Source organism: Bos taurus, chromosome 10 (genome assembly GCF_002263795.3).
Source record: "Bos taurus isolate L1 Dominette 01449 registration number 42190680 breed Hereford chromosome 10, ARS-UCD2.0, whole genome shotgun sequence".
Taxonomy (NCBI): Eukaryota; Metazoa; Chordata; class Mammalia; order Artiodactyla; family Bovidae; genus Bos; species Bos taurus.
The window spans coordinates 76,850,772-76,872,458 of NC_037337.1; the positions used below are offsets into that span (position 1 = coordinate 76,850,772).

General features: G+C 50.0%; 1 protein-coding gene across 8 annotated transcripts in view; it reads left to right on the forward strand.

Moving 5' to 3' along the window:
- PLEKHG3 (pleckstrin homology and RhoGEF domain containing G3) overlaps positions 1–21,687 on the forward strand; it is a 54,804-nt gene that overhangs the window by 13,404 nt on the left and 19,713 nt on the right. For 4 of the 8 annotated variants that reach the window (XM_059890417.1, XM_005211974.5, XM_024997550.2 and 1 more), the window contains exons 2-3: positions 19,416–19,805; positions 20,940–21,037. In XM_059890417.1, the coding sequence (XP_059746400.1) occupies positions 19,455–19,805; positions 20,940–21,037 (449 nt within the window). In that variant the 5' untranslated portion in view covers positions 19,416–19,454. Of the gene's footprint in view, positions 1–2,594; positions 4,919–19,415; positions 19,806–20,939; positions 21,038–21,687 lie in introns of those variants that run through there. The other 4 variants (XM_059890416.1, XM_059890418.1, XM_059890419.1 and 1 more) reach the window with 4 other exon arrangements.

The window sequence follows — 21,687 nt, forward strand, 5'->3', positions numbered from 1 at the left end:
TTTTAACATGCTGTCTAGGTTGGTCATAACTTTTCTTCCAAGAAGCAAGTGTCTTTTAATTTCATGACTGCAGTCACCATATGTAGTGATTTTAGAGCCCCCCCAAATAAAGTCTCTCTCTGTTGCCATTGTTTCCCCATCTATTTCCCATGAAGTGATGGCCCGGATGCCATGATCTTAGTTTTCTGAATGTTGAGTTTTAAGCCAACTAGAAATATTTTTACTTCTTCCTTTTCAATCTGAATGTCTTTTATATCTTTTTCTTGCCTAATTTTCCTGGCTAGAACTCCAGTACGATGTTGAATAGAAGTGTCATGAGGGGAAATTCTTGTCTTATTCCTGATCTTAGGGGGAAAACATTTCTTCTTTCTCCATTGAGATGAAGTATCTGTGGGGTTTTTTGTACGTTCTTTATAAGACTGATGATGTTCCCTTCTATTCCTAGCTTGTGTGGTGTTTTTATCATTGAAGGGTGTCAGATTTTGTCAAATGTTTTTTTCTGGGTCTATTAAGGTGACCAGATGGTTTTTGTATTTTATTCTATTAATATCTAAAATTATATTAATTTATTTTTGGTTTTGGATGTTAACCCAATCCTGTATTTCTGGGATAAATTCACATGGTCATAGTGTATATTTCTTTTTATATGTTGCTGGATTCAGTTTGTTAGTGTATTATTGAGGATTTTTATAGCCACATTTATAAGGGATGCTGGCCTGTAGCTTTTTTTCCCCCTTGTGATATTCTGTTTGGTCTTTTATCAGGCCTCATAGAATGTGTAGGAAGTGTTCTTTCCTCTTCTGATTTTTGGAAGAGTTTGTGAAGAATTGCTGTTAATTCTTTAAATGTTTGGTAAATTCACCAGTGAAGCCACAGAGTCCTGGGCTTTTCTTTATTGGAAGTTTAAAAATTATTAATTCAGGCTCTTTGCTTGTTAACAGATCTCTTCAGATTTTCTGTTCCTTCCCAAATCCTCATTGGTTTATGTCATTCTAGGAATTTGTCTAGGAATGGCATCAAAGTTATCTAATTCATTAGCATATGTTTGTTCATAGTATTTCCTTATAATCCTTTAAGATGTTCTTTTTTGTCTTTGATGATCTGCATTTATACTATGTATGATAGGTCTAAATGTGGACTTTTAAAAAATTTAACTTAGTTGTGCTTTCAATATGAGGACAGATGTCGATATGTTCAGTTCTGGAAAATTCATATATATTCTGTCTTTGAAAATTGCCTCTCCCTTAATTCTTTTCCTTTTCTTCCTCTGGAACTCTTTGGATCTTGTCTCTCTCTCTCTCTTTTTTTTAAAGATTTATTTATTTACTTTTTAAAAAATTTTTGTTTGTCCTGAGTCTTCATTGCTGCACACAGGCTTTCTCTAGTTGCGGAGAGCAGGGGCTTCTCTTGCTTCGAAGCATGGGCTCTAGGTGTGTGGGCTTCAGTAGCTGGGGCTCATGGGCTCTACAGTGCGGGCTCAGTAGGCACATGGGTTTAGTTGCTCCATGGCATGTGGGGTCCTCCTAGACCAGGGATCGAACCCACGTCCCCTGCATTGGCAGGCAGATTCTTAACCACTAGACCACCAGAGAAGCCCTGGATCTTGTCTCTTAATGTTCATATTTTCTATCTTACTCTTTACATCTATTTCAGGATAATTTCCTCAGTTTTTTTTTTCTCCCATTTCACTAATTCTTTCTTTCAGTTCAGTTCAGTCTGTCAGTCGTGTCTGACTCTTTGCGACCCCATGAATCACAGCACGCCAGGCCTCCCTGTCCATCACCAACTCCCGGAGTTCACTCAGACTCACGTCCATTGAGTCGGTGATAATTTTCTTAACTTAACTATTGGGTTTAACATGTCAATATTGTATACAATTAACCCTTGAAAAATCTGGATATGAAATGTGTGGGTTCAGTTATATGTGGATTTTTTTCAATAAATATGTACTATAGTACTACACGGGGCTCAGTAGCAAAGAATCTGCCTGCCAGTGCGGGAGGTGCGTATTTGATTGCTGATTTGGGAAGATCCCCTGGAGAAGAAAATGGCAATCTATTCTAGTATTCTGGTCTGGGAAATCCCATGGACAGAGAAACCTGGCGGGCTCAGGGAGTCTCAAAAGAGTCGGATACAGCGAGTAAATGGTAACAGCATTAGCACACAATCTGCAGCTTGTTGATCCTGTAGATGAGAAATCATGGATACAGAGGGCTGGTGTAAAGTTATACATGGATTTCTACTGCCCCGAAGCCCCGTATTGTTCAAAGGTCAACTATTTTATTTCCATTTAGTTCTTTGGAAGGAATGATGCTAAAGCTGAAACTCCAGTACTTTGGCCACCTCATGCGAAGTGTTGACTCATTGGAAAAGACTCTGATGCTGGGAGGGATTGAGGGCAGGAGGAGAAGGGGACAACAGAGGATGAGATGGCTGGATGGCATCACCGACACGATGGATGTGGGTTTGAGTGAACTCTGGGAGATGGTGATGGACAGGGAGGCCTGGTGTGCTGCGATTCATGGGGTCGCAAAGAGTTGGACACGACTGAGCGACTGAACTGAACTGAGTACTTTTTCAAAGTCTTTTTCAGATTTTTCTTTTATTCCTAGTTTTTGTAGTATCAATTTCTTTCATCTTCTGACTTGCTTGTCATGGTTTGTTTTATTGTGTGGTTAGTAATTTTTATACTGAGAAATAGTGGAATGCTTAAAAGCATCATAAGTCTGCACTTACTATGATGATGGGCTTCCCTTGTGGCTCAGCTGGTAAAGAATCTGTCTGCAATGTGGGTAACCTGGGCTTGATCCCTGGATTGGGAAGATCCCCCGGAGAAGGGAAAGGCTGCCCACTCCAGTATTCTGGCCTGGAGAATTCCATGGACTGTATAGTCCATGGGGTTGCAAAGAGTCGGACACGACTGAGCGACTTTCACTTTTACTTTACTATGATGATGAGGTCTCAGTTCAGTTCAGTCGCTCAGGTGGGGCAGAGGAAAAGATTGGCAGAGGAACTTTGTATGTCTGGCTGCTTCCTGTCATACAGGTGTCTGCCAAGAGTCACCTTTACAGAGCCTTCCCAGGCCTCCCTAACTAACACTGTCCACCCCCATACTGCCTTTTCTCTTTTTCATCTTTTTCATAACACTTAACACTGTCCAGGAATATATTAGATATTTGTCTACCTTTTGTGGCCGTCTTCCATATTGGAGTGTAAGTTCCATGATAGTAAGGATTTGTCTTATTCACTGCTGTGTTCCCAGAACCTGGCGTGTGGTTTATACTGTCAACAAATATTTGTGAGTAGTCCTGTTTTTAGATGGAAGTTATCTGAGCCCTGATGATGCAACCTTCCGCTGGGCTGAGCCTGACCAGGCAGCAGAGAAGAGGTTTGCCTCTCCATCCCCAAACCTTTTTCTGTATCTCCACTGGAGATATCTCTTTCTCCCGTTACAAGAGTCCAGAAAATACCATCCTTCCTGTGTGCTTCAGCTTTCTTCTGGCATGAGTCTTACAGCTGCTAAAATCAGTAGTAGGGACTGGAGCATCAGAAGCCCTGGGGGAAGAAAATGCACAAAACCCTGGGAAGATCTGCTCCTTAACCTTCAGGAGGCTGTGACTGAGTAAAGAAGGCAGCACACACAGAAAACAAGTTAGGACACGTGCCCATTCCCTGAGTCAGCTGTGTGGATTAGAACTCCTGCTGTGAGCTTGAGGTAGAGAGGGCAACCTGTGTGCTGGCCCCTGGGTCACATGTTGACACAGAAGTGGTTTCTGGAGGCATCAATGGGCAGGTTATGAATTCCCAGCCGACTCCATGTTGGCCTCCTTCTGAGGTTTGCTCCACGCTGTAGGAACTTGTTCTGAGCATAGTGTTACTTGTAAAAGGGCAGAAAGTGCCAGAAGGCGTTCCCACGAGGTGGGCAGCGTTGGCACCTTTCCATCCGTCTTTGGCTGTATCTGTTGGCCCCACTGATGTTGGGGGTGAGGAATAGTGACGAGCACCGGAATTCCGGCAAACCCTGGCTTTCCTGCTGCACGGCTTTTGGCGAGTAAATAGCTCCGCCTCACTGGCTTCCCCGGTGGCTTAGTGGTAAAGAATCCGCCTGCAACGCAGGAGACTCAGGTTCGATCCCCTGGAGAAGGGAATGGCAACCCCCTCCAATATTCTTGCCTGAAGAATCCCGTGGACAGAGGAACCTGGCAGGCTACAGTCCATGGACTCGCAGAGTCAGACACAACTGAAGCGACTTAGCACACAAACGGTCGTGGTAGGGAGAGCTCAGAGAGAATGTGTTTATTACCACATTGCCTGCTATTGAGGTTATTCCAGCCCGGCATCTTGGGAGCCACTTGTGCCTCAGTTTCCTGATCTGTAAAACAGGGAAATAACTCCCAACCGCTGCAGCCGTCTCTCCCCTCTGTCTCTGGCTGTTGTAAGGGTTAATGTCCTTAGGCTTTGAGGGCCTGAGGTGGGGGAGGAGCCACATAAATGGGTTATTGTTGTGCTGGTGAATGCTCCGGCTTTGTTCAAGTGTCTTCACTATTTGACTTCCTGCAGTTAGCGTCCCCAGTCTTGAATTGCTGGAGATACTTGCGCGTCCTCAGCGGTTGGTGGCGCTCACCTGGCCTGGCTGAGTTGGGGTGGGAAGCTCCATTTCCTCTGTTAGGAGGCCCCCCGGGCATCAGGAATGAAAGAAATGCAGAAAGTATGACCCACACGCGCAACTGATTCTGAATAGGACGTTTATTGAAGAGGTTTTGCAGGAGGCGGCGGGCGCTTTAATTCCCGAGGCTGTTGGTGGCAGCTCTCTGCTCGCCCCAAGCCTGTTAACTGCTCGGCTGCCAGGGCCGAATGCGGCTCCCAGGCCCCACGCAGCCTTCCTGGTGCTCAGATGGGAGCGCTTTTGAGGAAAGCGGTAGGTACCCGGCTGGCCAGGCCAGGGGGTGCGAATGGGGCAGAAGCAGCACTGTCAAAGGCCTCTGAGTCTTGCCAGACTCTGCCATGAAACCCGGCTGGCCACAGGCTTTGGGGCGAAAGGTAAATTTCTCCCTTGGGCCTTCAGAAACTGAGGACAGGTTGAGTTGGTCCCTTTTTAAAATCTTGCCCAGGCTTCTTCCGGGGGATGTGTCCATTGAGTCCGGGCGAGAGCGAGAATCCTGTGTTCCTCTTTGAGTTACTGCACGTGGTCCTGCGAGGGGCTTCGGAGGGTCTTGTGATGTCTGAACACTCGGAGTTGGGCGATTAGGGAAGGGGCTCTTTGTAGAGGGACCCAGCGCACCCTGGGAAAAGCAGAGTTAATCTCCCACTTTTTCCGGAAGTTTCCTTTTCCCAGAATCCACAGAGGGTGGTTATTTTAGATAAAATCTAGGGGTGGTGGCAGGTTGGGCAGGTGGAAGGATGTTGTCCCTGACCTGGACTCTTCCCCTGGTGGACACCGCCAGGCCGGGGCCTTGTCCACCCCTCCCAGAGCTCCGGGCTGCAGAAGCCGGGAGGTCAGGGGCAGGTTGCTGCCCTGCCCTGCCTTGAGTTTCAGCCCTGAATCAAGGCCTGGCTTTTCCAGGAACAGGACTGCTACCTGGGCCATGCCCATGTGGACCCACCTGCCCCAGAATCTAGGGTTTGGTGACAGCTGCCCCCTCTGCGTGTGTGTAACTGCTTAGCTGAGGGACAAAGCTGCTCTCCTCCCACCTGTAAACTGGTTGGATGAGTTTCTCAGGCCTCCCTGGTGGAGGCTCCTTAGAAGGGAAGGCAGGGATCTGGGGTGGGGTGGGGGTGCAGAGGGGCCCCCCTGGGCTCTGGGTTAGGGATCCCTGAGGGACAGGGTCATGCAGGAGGCCCTGCTCTCTGAAAGGCCAGCTGCTTTGAGAATTAGAGACTCACACTTGTTATGTGAGACTGTAAGCTATGCCTTGGAAAATCTACTTTCCTAGGTTGTCTGGGTTAGGTGCCAGGCTCAGGGTCGGCGTCCAGGGCAACAAGGGGGTTTGGTTGAAGCTCTTGCTCTTGTTCCTGAGGGCCAGGAGAATCAGGGTGTGTGCCTGATGGCAGCAGTTCATAAAGGGAGGCTGCTGTTGCTTGGAATTGAAAACCAACTTGTGTTTGGGGGAGCCTCCCTAATTCTGATTTCCTTGGGGAGGGAATTTGGGGAAGGGAAAAACCCTCAGGTGGTAACACTGACTCCCCCTGCCCCCACACAATGCCCCCAGCTGGGAGCTGCTGTTCTGGAATCTCAGGGGAAGATTCCCTTCTAGTTAAGCCCTGGCATCTCAGTTTCTAGACTTGGCATTCACCCCTCTGCTTTTAGAAACATTTCGTATCCGGGTAGTTATCTCCACATTTATTGGGGGCCTTGTTTCTTCCCCCTTCTCAGGGGTTGGGATAGGTGTCATCCTTCTTCCTAGCACGTTCTCCCCATCTCTTTCTGTCCTTGAAGCTCTCTGTAAACAGCCAGCATCTTCTTTGGCTTCTCGATGCTTCATGAACATTCTGGCTGTGTAGACCCCTGCGGCCACAGCACCACCTAGCAGTTTGTATATTTTAAGGGTAGTTTCTCACTTGGTGTCCCGAGTCTCCGTGGTGGGCTCCAGGCCGGGCCCGGGTGTGCCCACCCCTTGCTGCGGACGCCCAGGGTCCTTGTGTGGTCCAGGTCCTCTGGGGACTCCACTGTCCCTTGCTGCTACGCTTGTACCAGATGTCCTTAGGGCTCTTCCTCACCTGGCAGAAGCGTTGTCATCATTCAAGACACAGCGAAAATGTCACTCCTTTAAAGCTGCCTGGGTCCCCCAGGTGACACTTTCTCCTTCTTCCGTCAGCAGAGTTTATGTGCATTTCTGTGCTGGTACTTGAGGCACTGCTTTGTGGATAATCTGTTGATATGTCTATTTTTTAAAAACGATTATTAGTAGTAGTATTCTTTTTTGGCCACATAGCATGACTTGTGGGATTTTAGTTGCCCCAGCAGGGATCGAACCTGTGCCTCCTGCAGTGGAAGCACCGAACTTTAACCATGGGACTGCCAGGGCAGTCCTTGCTTCCCTTTGTCATTGATGTGCTTGTCCGGTTTCTCCTGATGCAGTATTTGTTCTCCAGAGCGGGTTCTGTGTGACTCATCTTTGTGTTAGCCCACAAGGCTGCCACAGTGCCTTTGTGCAAAGTGAGTGCTTGAATATACTTGAGCAGTGAATTCTGAAGCTCATGACTCGGGAAGGGCCGTTTGTCTTATCCCTAAATGAGTGGGTAGACCTTGCGGTACAGATGGCTCACTGCCCCGCTCCCCGTCGTCCAGCAAGTTAGGAGTAGAACTAACGCTGGTTTTGAGCCGTGCTGGCTGGAGTCCCAGGGCCCTTCAGGTCCATTCTGCTGCCTTCCCCTCTTGGATATTCCCTGTGATTTAGGAAATGGGCAAACACTGGGGCTTTTCCCTCTAAGTCCTGGCTCTCTCATTTGGCTACCCTGGAGTTGCATTACATGTTTTCTTTAAAATCCAAGGACGGGTGTCAAGGATGGTTTCCACCAATCGCTTCCCTACCTCACGGTACCTTAAATTCTGTTCCTGCTCAGGCCTGTTGTTCCGCATGGCCTGTTCCTCTCCAGCTCTCTCCCTGCGGAACCCAGAGGAATGCGCCCTGCCTGCTACAGCATAGGACTGACTCATTCAAACTTCGTCTTCTGGTTTGACCTTCTGTGGGGCCTGGATATCAGACTCATTTCCGTTTCCAGCTGAATTGCTTTATATTTGCCCTTAAAAGATCATGGTCCAAATCTGTGTTGGGATCATAGATGATGGATGATTGGCAGGATCAGGGTGAAGTGGGGAGGGGAGGGTTAGGTCATGGTGGTACATGATTAAACTTGTATCTCTATTATTGACTTGAGATATGGGTCTACTGTTTTAGACACTCATCAGAAAAATCTCTTATCCTGATGCTTATGGACAAATAGTAACTCATCCATCCTTCTCATTGCTACCATTTATGGAAGGTATACTGCATGTCCTCTCGTTCTTGGAGACCAGTGAAATGGGTAGTATTGCTGTGCTTATTTTACAGGTAAAGGAACTTGAAGTTTGGTTAGATCCAGTGACTTGCCCAAGGCCACCCATAGCTAGTAAGACAGAGTAACTGGGTTTCAAACCACGTCTGCCTGACTCCAAAGCCTGTGAATCCATGTACTGCATTTAATCTCTGCTCTCTGGACTCTCATGCACTGAGATACTTGCTCATTCTCTCCTCCTCATCTGAGAACTCAGATCCAGTGGGCCCCTCTGTTCCCACTTTTTCTCCTTGGATTCTCCAATGCCTTTGAATCTGATGCAATAGTAAATGCTGCAACTCTTAAAGGTGTGGTTCAAGGTTGGTGGCCTCAAAATAAGCACCCCCTATAGTGGGTGTACGGGGAGCAACTAGATAGTTAATTTGTGGGGCTGGGTCTCTTAATTTTGCTGATAAGGAGGGGTGGTCCTGTGAGCCTCTAGAGATGGGAGAGGTGAAGCCTCTGAGAACACTGGAGGTGTCTGTGATTTCTAGCATGGTCTTCATCCCCTCCATCTTCTGGGGACATTGTGTCTGTGTCATTTTCCTGCTTAGTGACAAGCTGTGACCTACCCTGGCTATGAGCAATAGCAATTTCTCATCCACAGTAATTGCTCTCCTTTGCCTTCAGTTTCGATGAAAGTGGACTGCTTTTCCTGGGATATCTGTAGGGCCCTTTTGCTGTAGTCCCTCTTCAAACTCCAGAGTGGTCTCTTCTTCCAGTTTTTGTGGCTGGTCATTTAATATGTGGCATGGCAGGGCAGCTATGCCCCTGCTCCAGTCCCTCTTCTGGGGCCTAGAGTGTGGGGCTGCTGGGGTGAATGGGCAGTCACTGCTCCTGCATGCCTCTTGGTGAATCGGAAACTTGCTGGCAGTGACTAATTGGAAACTCATTAGACAAGGAGGAACTGTCTCAGGTCTTGACTGAGGCCACTGTTTGTCTTTCGTCTGACTACTGTGGGAGTGGAGAGGTGCAGAAATTTATTGAACACCTAGTGCGTGCATTGCCTTCTGGGGGTGAAAGAAGGCCCAGCCCACTAGGTTTTTACTGTCTAGTCTGGAAGGAGAGCTTGCACATGAGAACCCCAAGGACCTGTGCTTTATGCGACACTCAGGCTCAGTGGAGTTCAGAGAAGTGTCTGTGTGTTAGTGTCCCATGGCTGCTGTTAACAAACGCTACCATCTTCGTGCCTTAGAACAGCACCCGTGCAGACTTCCCTGGTGGCTCAGTGGGAAAGAATCCACCTGCCAATGCAGGGGATACGGGTTCGATCCCTGGTCCAAGATGACCCACATTCCACGGATCATCTAAGACCCTGCGCCACCGCTACTGAGCCTGTGTGCTCTAGAGCCTGGGAGCCGCAGCTACTGAAGCCTGAGCGTGCTAGGGCCCCTGCCCTGCAACGAGAGGCCTCTGCGATGAGAAGCCCACTACACAACTAGGAAGTAGCCCCTGCTCGCTGCAACTAGAGAAAAGCTCACACGGCGACAGAGACCCAGCACAGTGAAAAATAAATGAAGCAGCAGACATTTATTATCTTATAGTTCTGGAGGTCAGATGTCAGTCTGGGCCTACAGGGTTCTTTTCCTTCTGGAATCTCCAGGGAAAATTTTGTTTGCTTGTCCTTTCCAGCTTCCTGAAGCTGCTTAGATGCTTTGACTTGTGGTCTCTTTCCTCCGTCGACGAAGCCAGCAGCCTAGCATTGACCAGTTTCTCGCTCTGTCCCTCTGCCTCTGCTGTCACATCAGCTTCTGACTCCTGCTACTTCCCTTTTGTGAGGCCCCTCGTGATTACCGTGAGCCTACCCACGTAATCTAGAACAGTCTTCCCCATCTCAAGATCCTTAACTTGATCATACCCGCAAAATTTCTTTTGCCATATAAGGTTAGCTACATAGAGAGGCTCTTTGTATCCAGGGATTAAGATGTAGATATTCCTGGGTGGGGAAGCATTTTCGGCCTGCATCATTGTGTGTGTTGGATGGGTTGGTGATGGTTGGGGAGGCCTTTCCGAGGATGATGATTGGACCACATTTGGGGAGGGAGAGAATGTCTGGGACACCTTGCAGGTTTGAGAAGTAACATGAGCAGATGTTGGGCTTGTGCGTGGTGGCGACAGGGAGATGTGGGTGAGCAGTACTCCCACTGACATGAGATGCCAGGGGCTTTCCTTCCCTTCCAAGGCCAGGCCGAGGGAGTTTTCTGGACTTTAGTCTGTAGGCCCAGACTCTGTCCCAGAATTCAGGTGGGAGGGCTCCACTGGCAACCAGAGTCCTTCCTAGCAGCTGACCCAGGCACACTTGGTGGCCCCCTGCTATTCCTGGGTGGTGGGAAAAGGAATTCAGGAGGGAAAATGAATTCATGAGGGAACAGGAATTTGAGCCAGCTGGCCTGGGTTTGGGTGGCCCAGAAACCCTGGTCACACAGTTCGCACAGCCTCTGTGATAGTCACGTTGCTCACAAGGAACACAGTCCCTGGAGAGCTTCCCTTGTCCTTAGGTGCTTGGGGCCCCTGAGTCCCCAGGGAGGGACAGGCGGGTCAGAGGGAGAGAGGAAAGAGCCAGCCCCTCTCAGGGATCCTCCTTGTCCTCAGGAAAGCCTCGAGGGTGTGTCAAGAGGTGACCTCTGCTGGTGTGACCTCACCCACCTCTGCCCACCCTCTGCTGGCCCAGAGAACCATAGGAATAGATCCTCAGGAGCTGGGCTTCTGTGGGGACAGTGCTGGGCAGCAGCGTGTGTGTGTGTGTGTGTGTGTGTGTGTGTGTGTGTGTGTGTGTGTGTGTGTGTGTGTGTGTGTGTAGCATACCTGGGCTCCTCTGGAAGTTAAATTGTGTGTGTGTGTGCGTAGACCCTCGTGATACTGAGCTCTGTGTATGTGTGTGTGTAGCAGCACACCTGGGCTCAGGATCTCGAGGTGAGATCTCTGGAAGTTCAGTGTGTGTGTGTGTGTGTGTGTGTGTGTAGACCCTCATGATACTGAGCTGTGTGTGTGTATGTGTAGACCCTCGTGATACTGAGCTGTGTGTGTGTGTGTGTGTGTGTGTGTGTGTGTGTGCGCATGTGCATGCCCCCACGTATAGCACACCTGGGCTCAGGATCTTGAGGTGAGACCTCTGGAAGTTCACATTGCTCCCGCCCTGTCTGTCTGGAAGAGCTGGAGCATTTCTCTGTATCTCCCTTCTGCTACCTTATGGATGAGCAGATCCTGACAGTGCAATGAGGGGAAGATCAAAGGCTGTGGCTGCCCGGGTTGAAGAACCTTTGGAATACTTAGCAGGTGTTGGGAGCTGGGAGATGAGAGAAGGTGGAGAAGGAGGGCTGTGCCGCCTGCGCTCCCCAGGGAGGGAAGGACTTGGCCCACTTGGCAGGTACCAGATGACCACTCCCCTTCCCTCCTGGGGCCCCTGGACTTTGGAGCAGTTGCCTTTGGGGGAGCTCCTCTGTCGCTCCATCTGCCTCCAGAGCAGGTGTGGCATGTCGGCCTTCCGTCTCCTGGGTGTGGGGCGAAGGGTAGTAGGTGAAAGGATGACGTCAGCCGCCTCCACACCTGGACCCAGCCTCTCTGAAGCAAAATGTTTTCTGGAGTATCTCCGAGCGCTGGCCTGCACAGCTCCTCCTGCACAGACTACTTACTGCCTTCTTGGCCTGCCGGCCCCTGAAGGAGGGCTGGAAGGGAGTGTTAGTGAGACCTGGGGACTCCCAGGACTAGAGAAGCAGAGGTTGTCCAGAAGATTCCATCCATGTGAGCGCCCCCGTGGGACCTTCTTTCTGAAGCTGGGGTGGAGTTGGGGAGCAGGGTCCTACTGCCTTATTGACAAGAGGCCTGAGGACAGAACATGGGGGCTCTGGTGGGTTTGGCTGGTTGTTTTTTTCTGTTGGAGGCAGGAGGCCGGGTCAGATCGGGGGCACGGTGCTGAGGCCTCGCAGGGAGGAGAAGGATGTGGAACCTGGCCCCAGTCAGCCGTCCTGGGAAACTCAGAGGCCTGCTGCTGCCTGCCTGCCTGCCTGCCTGCCTCCCTGCCTCCCTGCCTGGGGATGTTCAGGAAAGGTCCCCAGGAGGTGTGAGTGGAGGGAGGGTGTGGATTGGGTTTAAATTTAGAGAAAGTTAAGAAGAAAAGAAACTCATCTCCCTTTCTTTCCTGCACCCAAACTCTTAAAGGTGCATGTCTGAGCAGCTTATGGGGCAGATCAGAAAGGTCTCAGGGACCCTGTCACAGAGGGTTTCTCAGGTGTGGGAGATACAAAGTTTTCTAGAAGACTGACTTACTGACTGGTGATTGATTGGACTGATTCCTGTTAAAAGATGGAAGAGGTCAGTGAGGAGGGATATTTAGGGAGCTGGAGACCCTGGTGATGCGGTGGGCTGTGGCTTGGGGTTTGGCTGCTGTCTGTCACCTCCTCTAGGCGCCCACTGTCCCAGCAGACAGTGTCTTCCAAGATGAGTTTAAAGACCCCTGAGTTCCAATCTTGGCCTTGGGGTGAATCTTACCATATGGGGTGATGTGATAGTCCATGGAGAGGAAGGAAAGGCTGCCTCTACCCGGGAGCCCTTCCATAGGCAGGTCTTCCACTGTCTCTGGGGGGCCTGAACACCACTACAGAAAGGTGTGTGTGTGCTCACTTGCTCACTCGTGCCCAACTCTGCGATCTCATGGACCATAGCCTGCCAGGCTCCTCTGTCCGTGGAATTTTCCAGGCAGGAACACTGCAGAAGGATGGAGATTGGGTTTTTAGAACCAGAGGGCACTCACACTGGGTGTGATGTCTCTTTTCCCTCACTATCTGATGGTGTCTGCTAACAGTCCCACCTGGACTCTGCCTGGTCTTCTCTGACTGCTCATTTGCTCTTTACCCTTCCTTTCTGGGTCTCTGTATTCTTTTCCAGCAAGTCCTCTTGCCCAGGGGAGAGAACGAGAGCCTTGTGAACCTAGGTCTCCTGGTCACTGCAGGGCTTCTCTCGTCATCCGAGGAGTTATAATCTGATCCTGGTGCCCTCCTGCCGCTTCCCTTCTCTAGCATCTTCAGTCCTTTGACCAGGAATCTGTGTTTTTCTGTGTCGTTCCAAGGAAAAGGTAAATGCGCAAAGGTCACGTAGTAGGAGGTCTAGAAATAGCCTTCAGATCAGATCAGATCAGATCAGTCGCTCAGTCGTGTCCGACTCTTTGCAACCCCATGAATCGCAGCACGCAAGGCCTCCCTGTCCATCACCAACTCCCGGAGTTCACTCAAACCCACATCCATCGAGTCAGTGATGCCATCCAGCCATCTCATCCTCTGTCGCCCCCTTCTCCTCCTGCCTCCAATCCCTCCCAGCATCAGAGTCTTTTCCAATGAGTCAACTCTTCGCATGAGGTGGCCAAAGTACTGGAGTTTCAGCTTTAGCATCATTCCTTCCAAAGAAATCCCAGGGCTGATCTCCTTCAGAATGGACTGGTTGGATCTCCTTGCAGTCCAAGGGACTCTCAAGAGTCTTCTCCAACACCACAGTTCAAAAGCATCAATTCTTCAGTGCTCAGCCTTCTTCACAGTCCAACTCTCACATCCATACATGACCACAGGAAAAACCATAGCCTTGACTAGACGAACCTTTGTTGGCAAAGAAATGTCTCTGCTTTTCAATATGCTATCTAGGTTGGTCATAACTTTCCTTCCAAGGAGTAAGCGTCTTTTAATTTCATGGCTGCAGTCACCATCTCTAGTGATTTTGGAGCCCAGAAAAATAAAGTCTGACACTGTTTCCACTGTTTCCCCATCTATTTCCCATGAAGTGGTGGGACCGGATGCCATGATCTTCGTTTTCTGAATGTTGAGCTTTAAGCCAACTTTTTACTCTCCACTTTCACTTTCATCAAGAGGGTTTTTAGTTCCTCTTCACTTTCTGCCATACGGGTGGTGTCATCTGCATATCTGAGGTTATTGATATTTCTCCCGGCAATCTTGATTCCAGCTTGTGTTTCTTCCAGCCCAGCGTTTGTCATGATGTACTCAGCATATAAGTTAAATAAACAGGGTGACAATATACAGCCTAGACGAACTCCTTTTCCTATTTGGAACCAGTCTGTTGTTCCATGTCCAGTTCTAACTGTTGCTTCCTGACCTGCATACACATTTCTCAAGAGGCAGATCAGGTGGTCTGGTATTCCCATCTCTTTCAGAATTTCCCACAGTTGATTGTGATCCACACAGTCAAAGGCTTTGGCATAGTCAATAAAGCAGAAATAGATGTGTTTCTGGAACTCTCTTGCTTTTTCCATGATCCAGCGGCTGTTGGCAATTTGATCTCTGGTTCCTCTGCCTTTTCTAAAACCAGCTTGAACATCAGGAAGTTCACGGTTCACGTATTGCTGAAGCCTGGCTTGGAGAATTTTGAGCATTACTTTACTAGCGTGGGAGATGAGTGCAATTGTGCGGTAGTTTGAGCATTCTTTGGCATTGCCTTTCTTTGGGATTGGAATGAAAACTGACCTTTTCCAGTCCTGTGGCCACTGCTGAGTTTTCCAAATTTGCTGGTATATTGAGTGCAGCACTTTCACAGCATCATCTTTCAGGATTTGAAATAGCTCAACTGGAATTCCATCACCTCCACTAGCTTTGTTTGTAGTGATGCTTTCTAAGGCCCACTTGACTTCACATTCCAGGATGTCTGGCTCTAGGTGAGTGATCACACCATTGTGATTATCTGGGTCGTGAAGATCTTTTTTGTACAGTTCTTCTGTGTATTCTTGCCATCTCTTCTTAATATCTTCTGTTTCTGTTAGGTCCATACCATTTCTGTCCTTTATCGAGCCCGTCTTTGCATGAAATGTTCCTTTGGTATCTCTGATTTTCTTGAAGAGATCTCTAGTCTTTCCCATTCTGTTGTTTTCCTCTATTTCTTTGCACTGATCGCTGAAGAAGGCTTTCTTATCTCTTCTTGCTATTCTTTGGAACTCTGCATTCAGATGTTTATATCTTTCCTTTTCTCCTTTGCTTTTCGCTTCTCTTCTTTTCACAGCTATTTGTAAGGCCTCCCCAGACAGCCATTTTGCTTTTTTGCATTTCTTTTCCATGGGGATGGTCTTGATCCCTGTCTCCTGTACAATGTCACGAACCTCATTCCATAGTTCATCAGGCACTCTATCTATCAGATCTAGGCCCTTAAATCTATTTCTCACTTCCACTGTATAATCATAAGGGATTTGATTTAGGTCATACCTGAGTAGTCTAGTGGTTTTCCCTACTTTCTTCAATTTAAGTCTGAATTTGGCAATAAGGAGTTCATGGTCTGAGCCACAGTCAGCTCCTGGTCTTGTTTTTGCTGACTGTATAGAGCTTCTCCATCTTTGGCTGCAAAGAATATAATCAATCTGATTTCGGTGTTGGAAGAGTGTGTTTGTTATGACCAGTGCATTTTCTTGGCAAAACTCTATTAGTCTTTGCCCTGCTTCATTCCGTATTCCAAGGCCAAATTTGCCTGTTACTCCAGGTGTTTCTTGACTTCCTACTTTTGCATTCCAGTCCCCTATAATGAAAAGGACATCTTTATTGGGTGTGAGTTCTAAAAGGTCTTGTAGGTCTTCATAGAACCGTTCAACTTCAGCTTCTTCAGCGTTACTGGTTGGGGCATAGACTTGGATTACTGTGATATTGAGTGGTTTGCCTTGGAAACAAACAGAGATCATTCTGTCGTTTTTGAGATTGCATCCAAGTAGTGCATTTCGGACTCTTGTTGACCATGATGGCCACTCCATTTCTTCAAACTAGTCAATCTGATCACACTAGGACCACAGCCTTGTCTAACTCAATGAAACTAAGCCATGCCCATGGGGCAACCCAAGACGGGCGGGTCATTGTGGAGAGATTTGACAGAATGTGGTCCACTGGAGAAGGGAATGGCAAACCACTTCAGTATTCTTGCCTTGAGAACCCCATGAACAGTATGAAAAGGCAAAATGATAGGATACTGAAAGAGAAACTCCCCAGGTCAGTAGGTGCCCAATATGCTACTGGAGATCAGGGGAGAAATAACTCCAGAAAGAATGAAGGGATGGAGCCAAAGTAAAAACAATACCCAGCTGTGGATGTGACTGGTGATAGAAGCAAGGTCTGATGCTGTAAAGAACAATATTGCATAGGAACCTGGAATGTCAGGTCCATGAATCAAGGCAAATTGGAAGTGGTCAAACAAGAGATGGCAAGAGTGAATGTCGACATTCTAGGAATCAGCGAACTGAAATGGACTGGAATGGGTGAATTTAACTCAGAAATAGCCTTAAGGAATCTTAATTCTTTTTTTTTTTTTCCACCTCCATTGGCCTTTGTGAGGGAAGTAAAATACTAAAAACCATAACCTTTATGTCTTAATATGTTCCCCATGGTTTATGCTGAGGCAAAGCCATGGCATCTAGGGCTGTGTCTAATCCTTTGCTGTGGTTCTAGCTGGTGTGAAATCCATCAGGGAGGCAGCCATCAGTGGGTAGGGGCAGATGAGCACTCACACTGAAGCCTGAGTGCCTGAGTCCAGATCCAGGCTCTACCGCATGCTCTTTCTATGGCCTCAGTTTCTGCATCTGTAAAATGGAGATAATAATAATACTGACCTCATAGAGTTGTTATGAGATAAAAGCGTCGTTATGTTTACAGCACTTGGACCATTTTTAGCTGTTAGCCATTATGCTTTCTTTTAAACCCAGGAGGATTTGGGCATGGGTGCTATGAAAATATGAGCTTGGTTTGCAGGCAGGTGGCTGTGTGAAGTCAGAGAAAATTTCTCCAAGTAGAAAAGATGCATTAGTTCCTGGGCTTTTGAAGTGTGCATGGGGACCCTATGGTGATGGAGTCCCTAATGAGTGACCTCGAAGATACCCTTTAGAGAGAAATCTCTTGAGAGACTGTGTGTGGGGTGGAGGTCGGGGGCTGTGACTAATCCTTCACTTTGAGGCCATGACCTGGCCAGCTGTGAAGTCCATTAGAGACCTGGGCCTTTTCCGCTTAGCATCCCCACAGGGGCTGACTGACCCCAGGTTTCATCTGGGAAAGGTCTTAGGTCACAAGTCCCTACCCCTTTGTTCCAGCTGGGATTGACAGGCCTCGGGGGCTGGAGGGGAGACGGGGTAGGGGGGTGGGGTGTGCCTGATGGTGCACTTGCTTTGAAGGACACATTTCCTGATGCACAGCATATATTCAATATAGGTTTGCTGAATTAAATCAAACACAAAACTGTTATATAAAATGGTGCATGGACAGATGAATAATCACTGCTGAGATATACAGATTTTTAAGTCACAAGAGGGTCAATCACTTCACAGAGTCTATTCAGCGAGTCCCACCGCACCTGGGGTTAAGGGCTGGGGCGGAGTTCGGGTCTCTTTCTTTGTCTGAAACAACAGGCCACCGGTGGGTAGAAATGACTAGCTGGTTCATCTTAAAGGCTCTTCTGAGGAGACAGGAGAAAGCAGCAGTGCTGTTTCCCAGGGGCTCTCCTGAGATGCTCGGTTTCACCAAGGTGATCCTGTTAGTTAATCCTTTGACTGCATCTGGAAGGAGGGAGCAGTCAGGACTGGCTCCAGTGCTGCCACGGTGTCCTCATCTGCAAGATGAGAGACTCAACGTGGAGGGAATCCCCTCCTTAGCTGAGACATGCAGTGGGAAGTTGCTGTGCTTGGGAGGGTCCTCGCTGGGCTAGCATGCATGGCAAACAAGTCTCCATGCTCCTGACTTTAGCTTGGTAGTCATACTGGTTCATCTACCATCATTATCCATTTGCCATTTGCGGATCACGTTTTAAGGCCCCCGCCCTTAGGTCACTGCCTGCGGCTGGGAGTCTTACACAGTGAGTGCTACAAAAGGGATAACCCTGGGGTGCTGTAAGAGTACACAGAAGGGGCCCCCAGTTTTGGTTTCTGGGCGTATGCGGCTTCTCACTGAGACCCAAGGGTTGGTATAAGTGACGTGGGTATGGCGTGGGTGTTGGGGAGGAAGTAATGGCCAGGTAGCGAGAACACTTGCAAAAGCCAGAGCCCAGGTGGGGACACTGGTTCCAAGTTGGGGTAGAGGCACAGAAAACCAGGGGGGCAAATTCAAGATTGCCAGAGTGATAGCACCGTCTCGACCCTTCTCATAGCTCTAACTTGTGGTCTAGTCACTTGTGAGTCCTAGCGCTAGGGGTGGAAGGCATTGGGACAGTAGGGGTGGAACAGATGCTTTAAAACATTTTTCCTGGGGAAACAGCAGTCAAATGAACATTCTGGAAAGTGATGTTGATGGGCTTTGGTGCTCTGGGGTGGGGGTGGAGTGTCCTTGACTTTCCCAAAGGCCACAGCTACCACCCTGCCTCCCCAGCTTGCTGCTTCAGGCTGGCCTATCTGTGAGCCACCCCATCTGTTTAGGGAGTAAAGTCCGCCTGAGGCTATGTTTGCCTCACCTGGGAGCAGTTTCCTGCGTGCTATGCTGCCCTGACCTGCTGTGCTGAAGGGAGTTTGGGAGACGTACCCGTGCCTCAGCCCTGGGGAATTTCCTGTGCCCCTGGAGCCTGGCTGAGTCAGAAGCAAGCACCAGGGACTGGGGCAAGGAGGTGACGTGGGCTCAGCCTTTGCATCATCTCCTCTGTCTTCCCCGTCAGTATCCAGAAGGTTTCAGGTTCGTGGTTAAGCCACTGGTGCCCCAGAGATTTTGCAGTCCCACATACTCTGGCATATAGGTTCTTAAGAGCCAGATCCTTGACCAGCGGACACTTGGGGAGTGCTTTTTGACAACTGCCAGTACTATCACTGTTCTGATGGTTTATGGAGCCGTCGCTCTGTGCTGGGCACCAAGCTGTACATCCAGCAGTTCACTGCCTACTGCGGGGGGACAGCCTCAGGGGAGGTGGTGAGGAGCAGAGGCTCTGGGAGGCTGGGTGATTTGCAGGAGCAGGGGGGCTGGGCTGCAGATTCCATCAGAAGGCACCCCTGACCGCTGCCAGCTGTTCTGGGGCCTCAGCTCTATGAGCCCTTGGTTGATCCGGGATGTGGTCCACCTTTCTTCCACTCTGGGAAGGATGGAGGTGACACTGTTGGAGACAAGCAGGAATGTCACTTGGGCATCCTTGTAGATGCTCATACAATTGGAAGGAAGGGACCTCCTTGAGATTCAGAATTGTTGCTTTAAAAATTGTGGTAAAATGCATGTAACATAAAATCCACATTTTAAAATGTTCAGTGGCATTGAGTGAGTACATTCATATTGTTGTGCATCCATCACTATCTTCCATCCATAGAACTTCCCATTATCTTGCACAACTGAAACTGTATCCATTAAACGGTAACTCCGCATTCCCTCCTCCCCCAGCCCCTGGCAGCCACCCTTTTACTTTCTGTTTCTGCGAGGATTCCAGAGGTTTGACCCTTTGTCTGTCCTGCCCAGAACCTCCCTGGAACGCCCTCGCCAGGCAGCGATGCCAGGATGCCCGTCTCTGCCTCCCTCCACCAGAACGGCAGCCAGGAGCGGCCGGCGAGCCTGACCTCCACGACCTCCTCGTCGGGCTCCTCTCGCGACAGTCGCGGGGCCATGGAGGAGCCCAGTGGCTCCGAGGCTTTGGCTGAGAATGGGGAGGGCTCCCCGTGTGGCCAGCATCTCCCCAACAGCAACAACAACTCCAGCGGCTGGCGGAACATGCGGGGGTCCCTGTCGCCCTTCAGCAAACGCACGCGGCCGGTGGCGCCTGGGGACAAGTTCGGCTACCTGGGCCGGGTGGTGCGGGAAATCGTGGAAACGGAGCGCACGTACGTGCGGGACCTGCGTAGCATCGTGGAGGTGAGGCTTCGGGGAGCTGAGTTCCGGAGGAACAGCCCTCTCTTCCGGGGCTGGGGCTGGCCTCTGGCTTCCTGTGGCCCAGCTCTTGGGCAAAACCCTACTTCCATCCGTGGGAGGAGGAAAGTTCTCCCTGACATATTGCTTCCAGAACCTGCTTCTCTCACGGCGCCTGCTGGGGATGCTGCTGGCCGCTCATGCCACCTTGTGACTTGGGGGTCCCGTCAGTAGTTGGGCCAGCAGAACTTCTGTGGATGGTTGGGGTGTAGGCACCCTTCATGGAGAGTGAGGATTCCTGTGCTTAGCCAAGAGGGAGCCACAATGAAGAAACTGGCTCTGGGACCCTCCCTGCACAGCGCCCAGATTCCTCTTGTTTCCTGCCTGTGGGGTCTTAGGCACCTGCGTAACCCCTGCCTCAGACTCCTCCTCTGTAAATTGAAGAGGCAGGGCCTTGCAGGGCCAACGCGAGCGTTTCATACTGGGAGGGGCAAGGGAGGAGGTGACTGTGTGGCTGCTGCTGAGGAAGCTCTCTGCCCTTTGGAGGGACATGTGCTCGTTTCCTAGGCCTGCCTAACAGGCAGCCACACACAGGGGAAGCTGAAGATGCATACGTTTATCTTGTCCTGGTTGAGGAGGCCAGAGGTCAAAACTCAAGACTGCTGGCCGGGTTGGTTTCTTCTGGAAACTCTGAGGGAGAGTGCGTTCCAGGGCTCTCCCCTAGCTCCTGGGTGCTGCTGGCAACCCTCGCTGTTCCTTGCCCTGTAGCTGTGTCCCCCCATTATCTGCCTCTGTCTTCACATGGCCTTTTCTGAGTTTGTCTGTGTCCTCTCCTCTTACAAGGACACCAGTCACTTGATTCAGAGCCCACTCTACATCCAGTGTGGTAGCATCTGATGATCCTTAATCATTATATCTGCAAAGACCCTATTTCAAAGAAGGTCACATTCTGCGATTCCAAGTGGGTATTATTATTTGTGAGGAGGAACCAGCCGTCCCAGGGCAGTAGGTGACATCTGTGAAATGGTCACAGCAGGAAAATACAGCCCAGGAATGAGGTGTGGCTGGCGAGTGGGGCGATGGGACAGGACCGGATTGTGCCGGGGGCGCTGCTGGGCTCTGACGCCTCTCTCCACGCAGGACTACCTCTTGAAGATCATTGACACGCCAGGGCTGCTGAACCCAGAGCAAGTCAGCGCCCTCTTTGGGAACATAGAAAGCATCTATGCACTGAACAGGTATGGAGTGAGCTTGACACACCCCATGTTCTTACTGTGAGCCCCATCTCAGGGCCTGGAGAGGGGCCCCGATGTCCCTGATCTTACTCGGGGGCTGTGATGCACGCCCAGGGTCTGATCGCTGAAGTGGGGAAGAGTGGTCCCTCCCTGTACAGTTAGCTCTCTTGAGGAGAGAGGGCCTTTGGGCCTGTGTGCCCTGGGCCCAGTGTGCTACCTGATGGGCAGAGGGGCTCGTGTGAGGCGGTGTTCATGTTGGGTCCAGGCTGGGCCAGCGCCCCTTCAGGGACTACTGCACCCTTGCACCTGAAGCTCTTCCCCTGTCCCTCTCATCTTGGTCCCCCACATGCAGATCTCTTCGTTCTTCTCCACCTTCCCCCTGATTCCGTGGGAAGATGGGGCTCCCTGGAGGTGATCTGACCCGTTAGGTAGGGGAACATACAAGCCCGGCAAGGAGTGAAGAGGAAGGCTGAGCAAGGCCTGGCGAGGGGCTGCTTCAGGGACAAAAGGGCTCCACGAAGATCACACATGAGTGGCTGCCAGGGCCCCCAGACTCCCCAGGGAGAGGGCACTGACTGGGAGGAGCAGAGCTTATGGGGGCAGCATTGACGGGATAGGAGGAACCTTGCCCCAGGCCCCTGAAGATGGGCAGA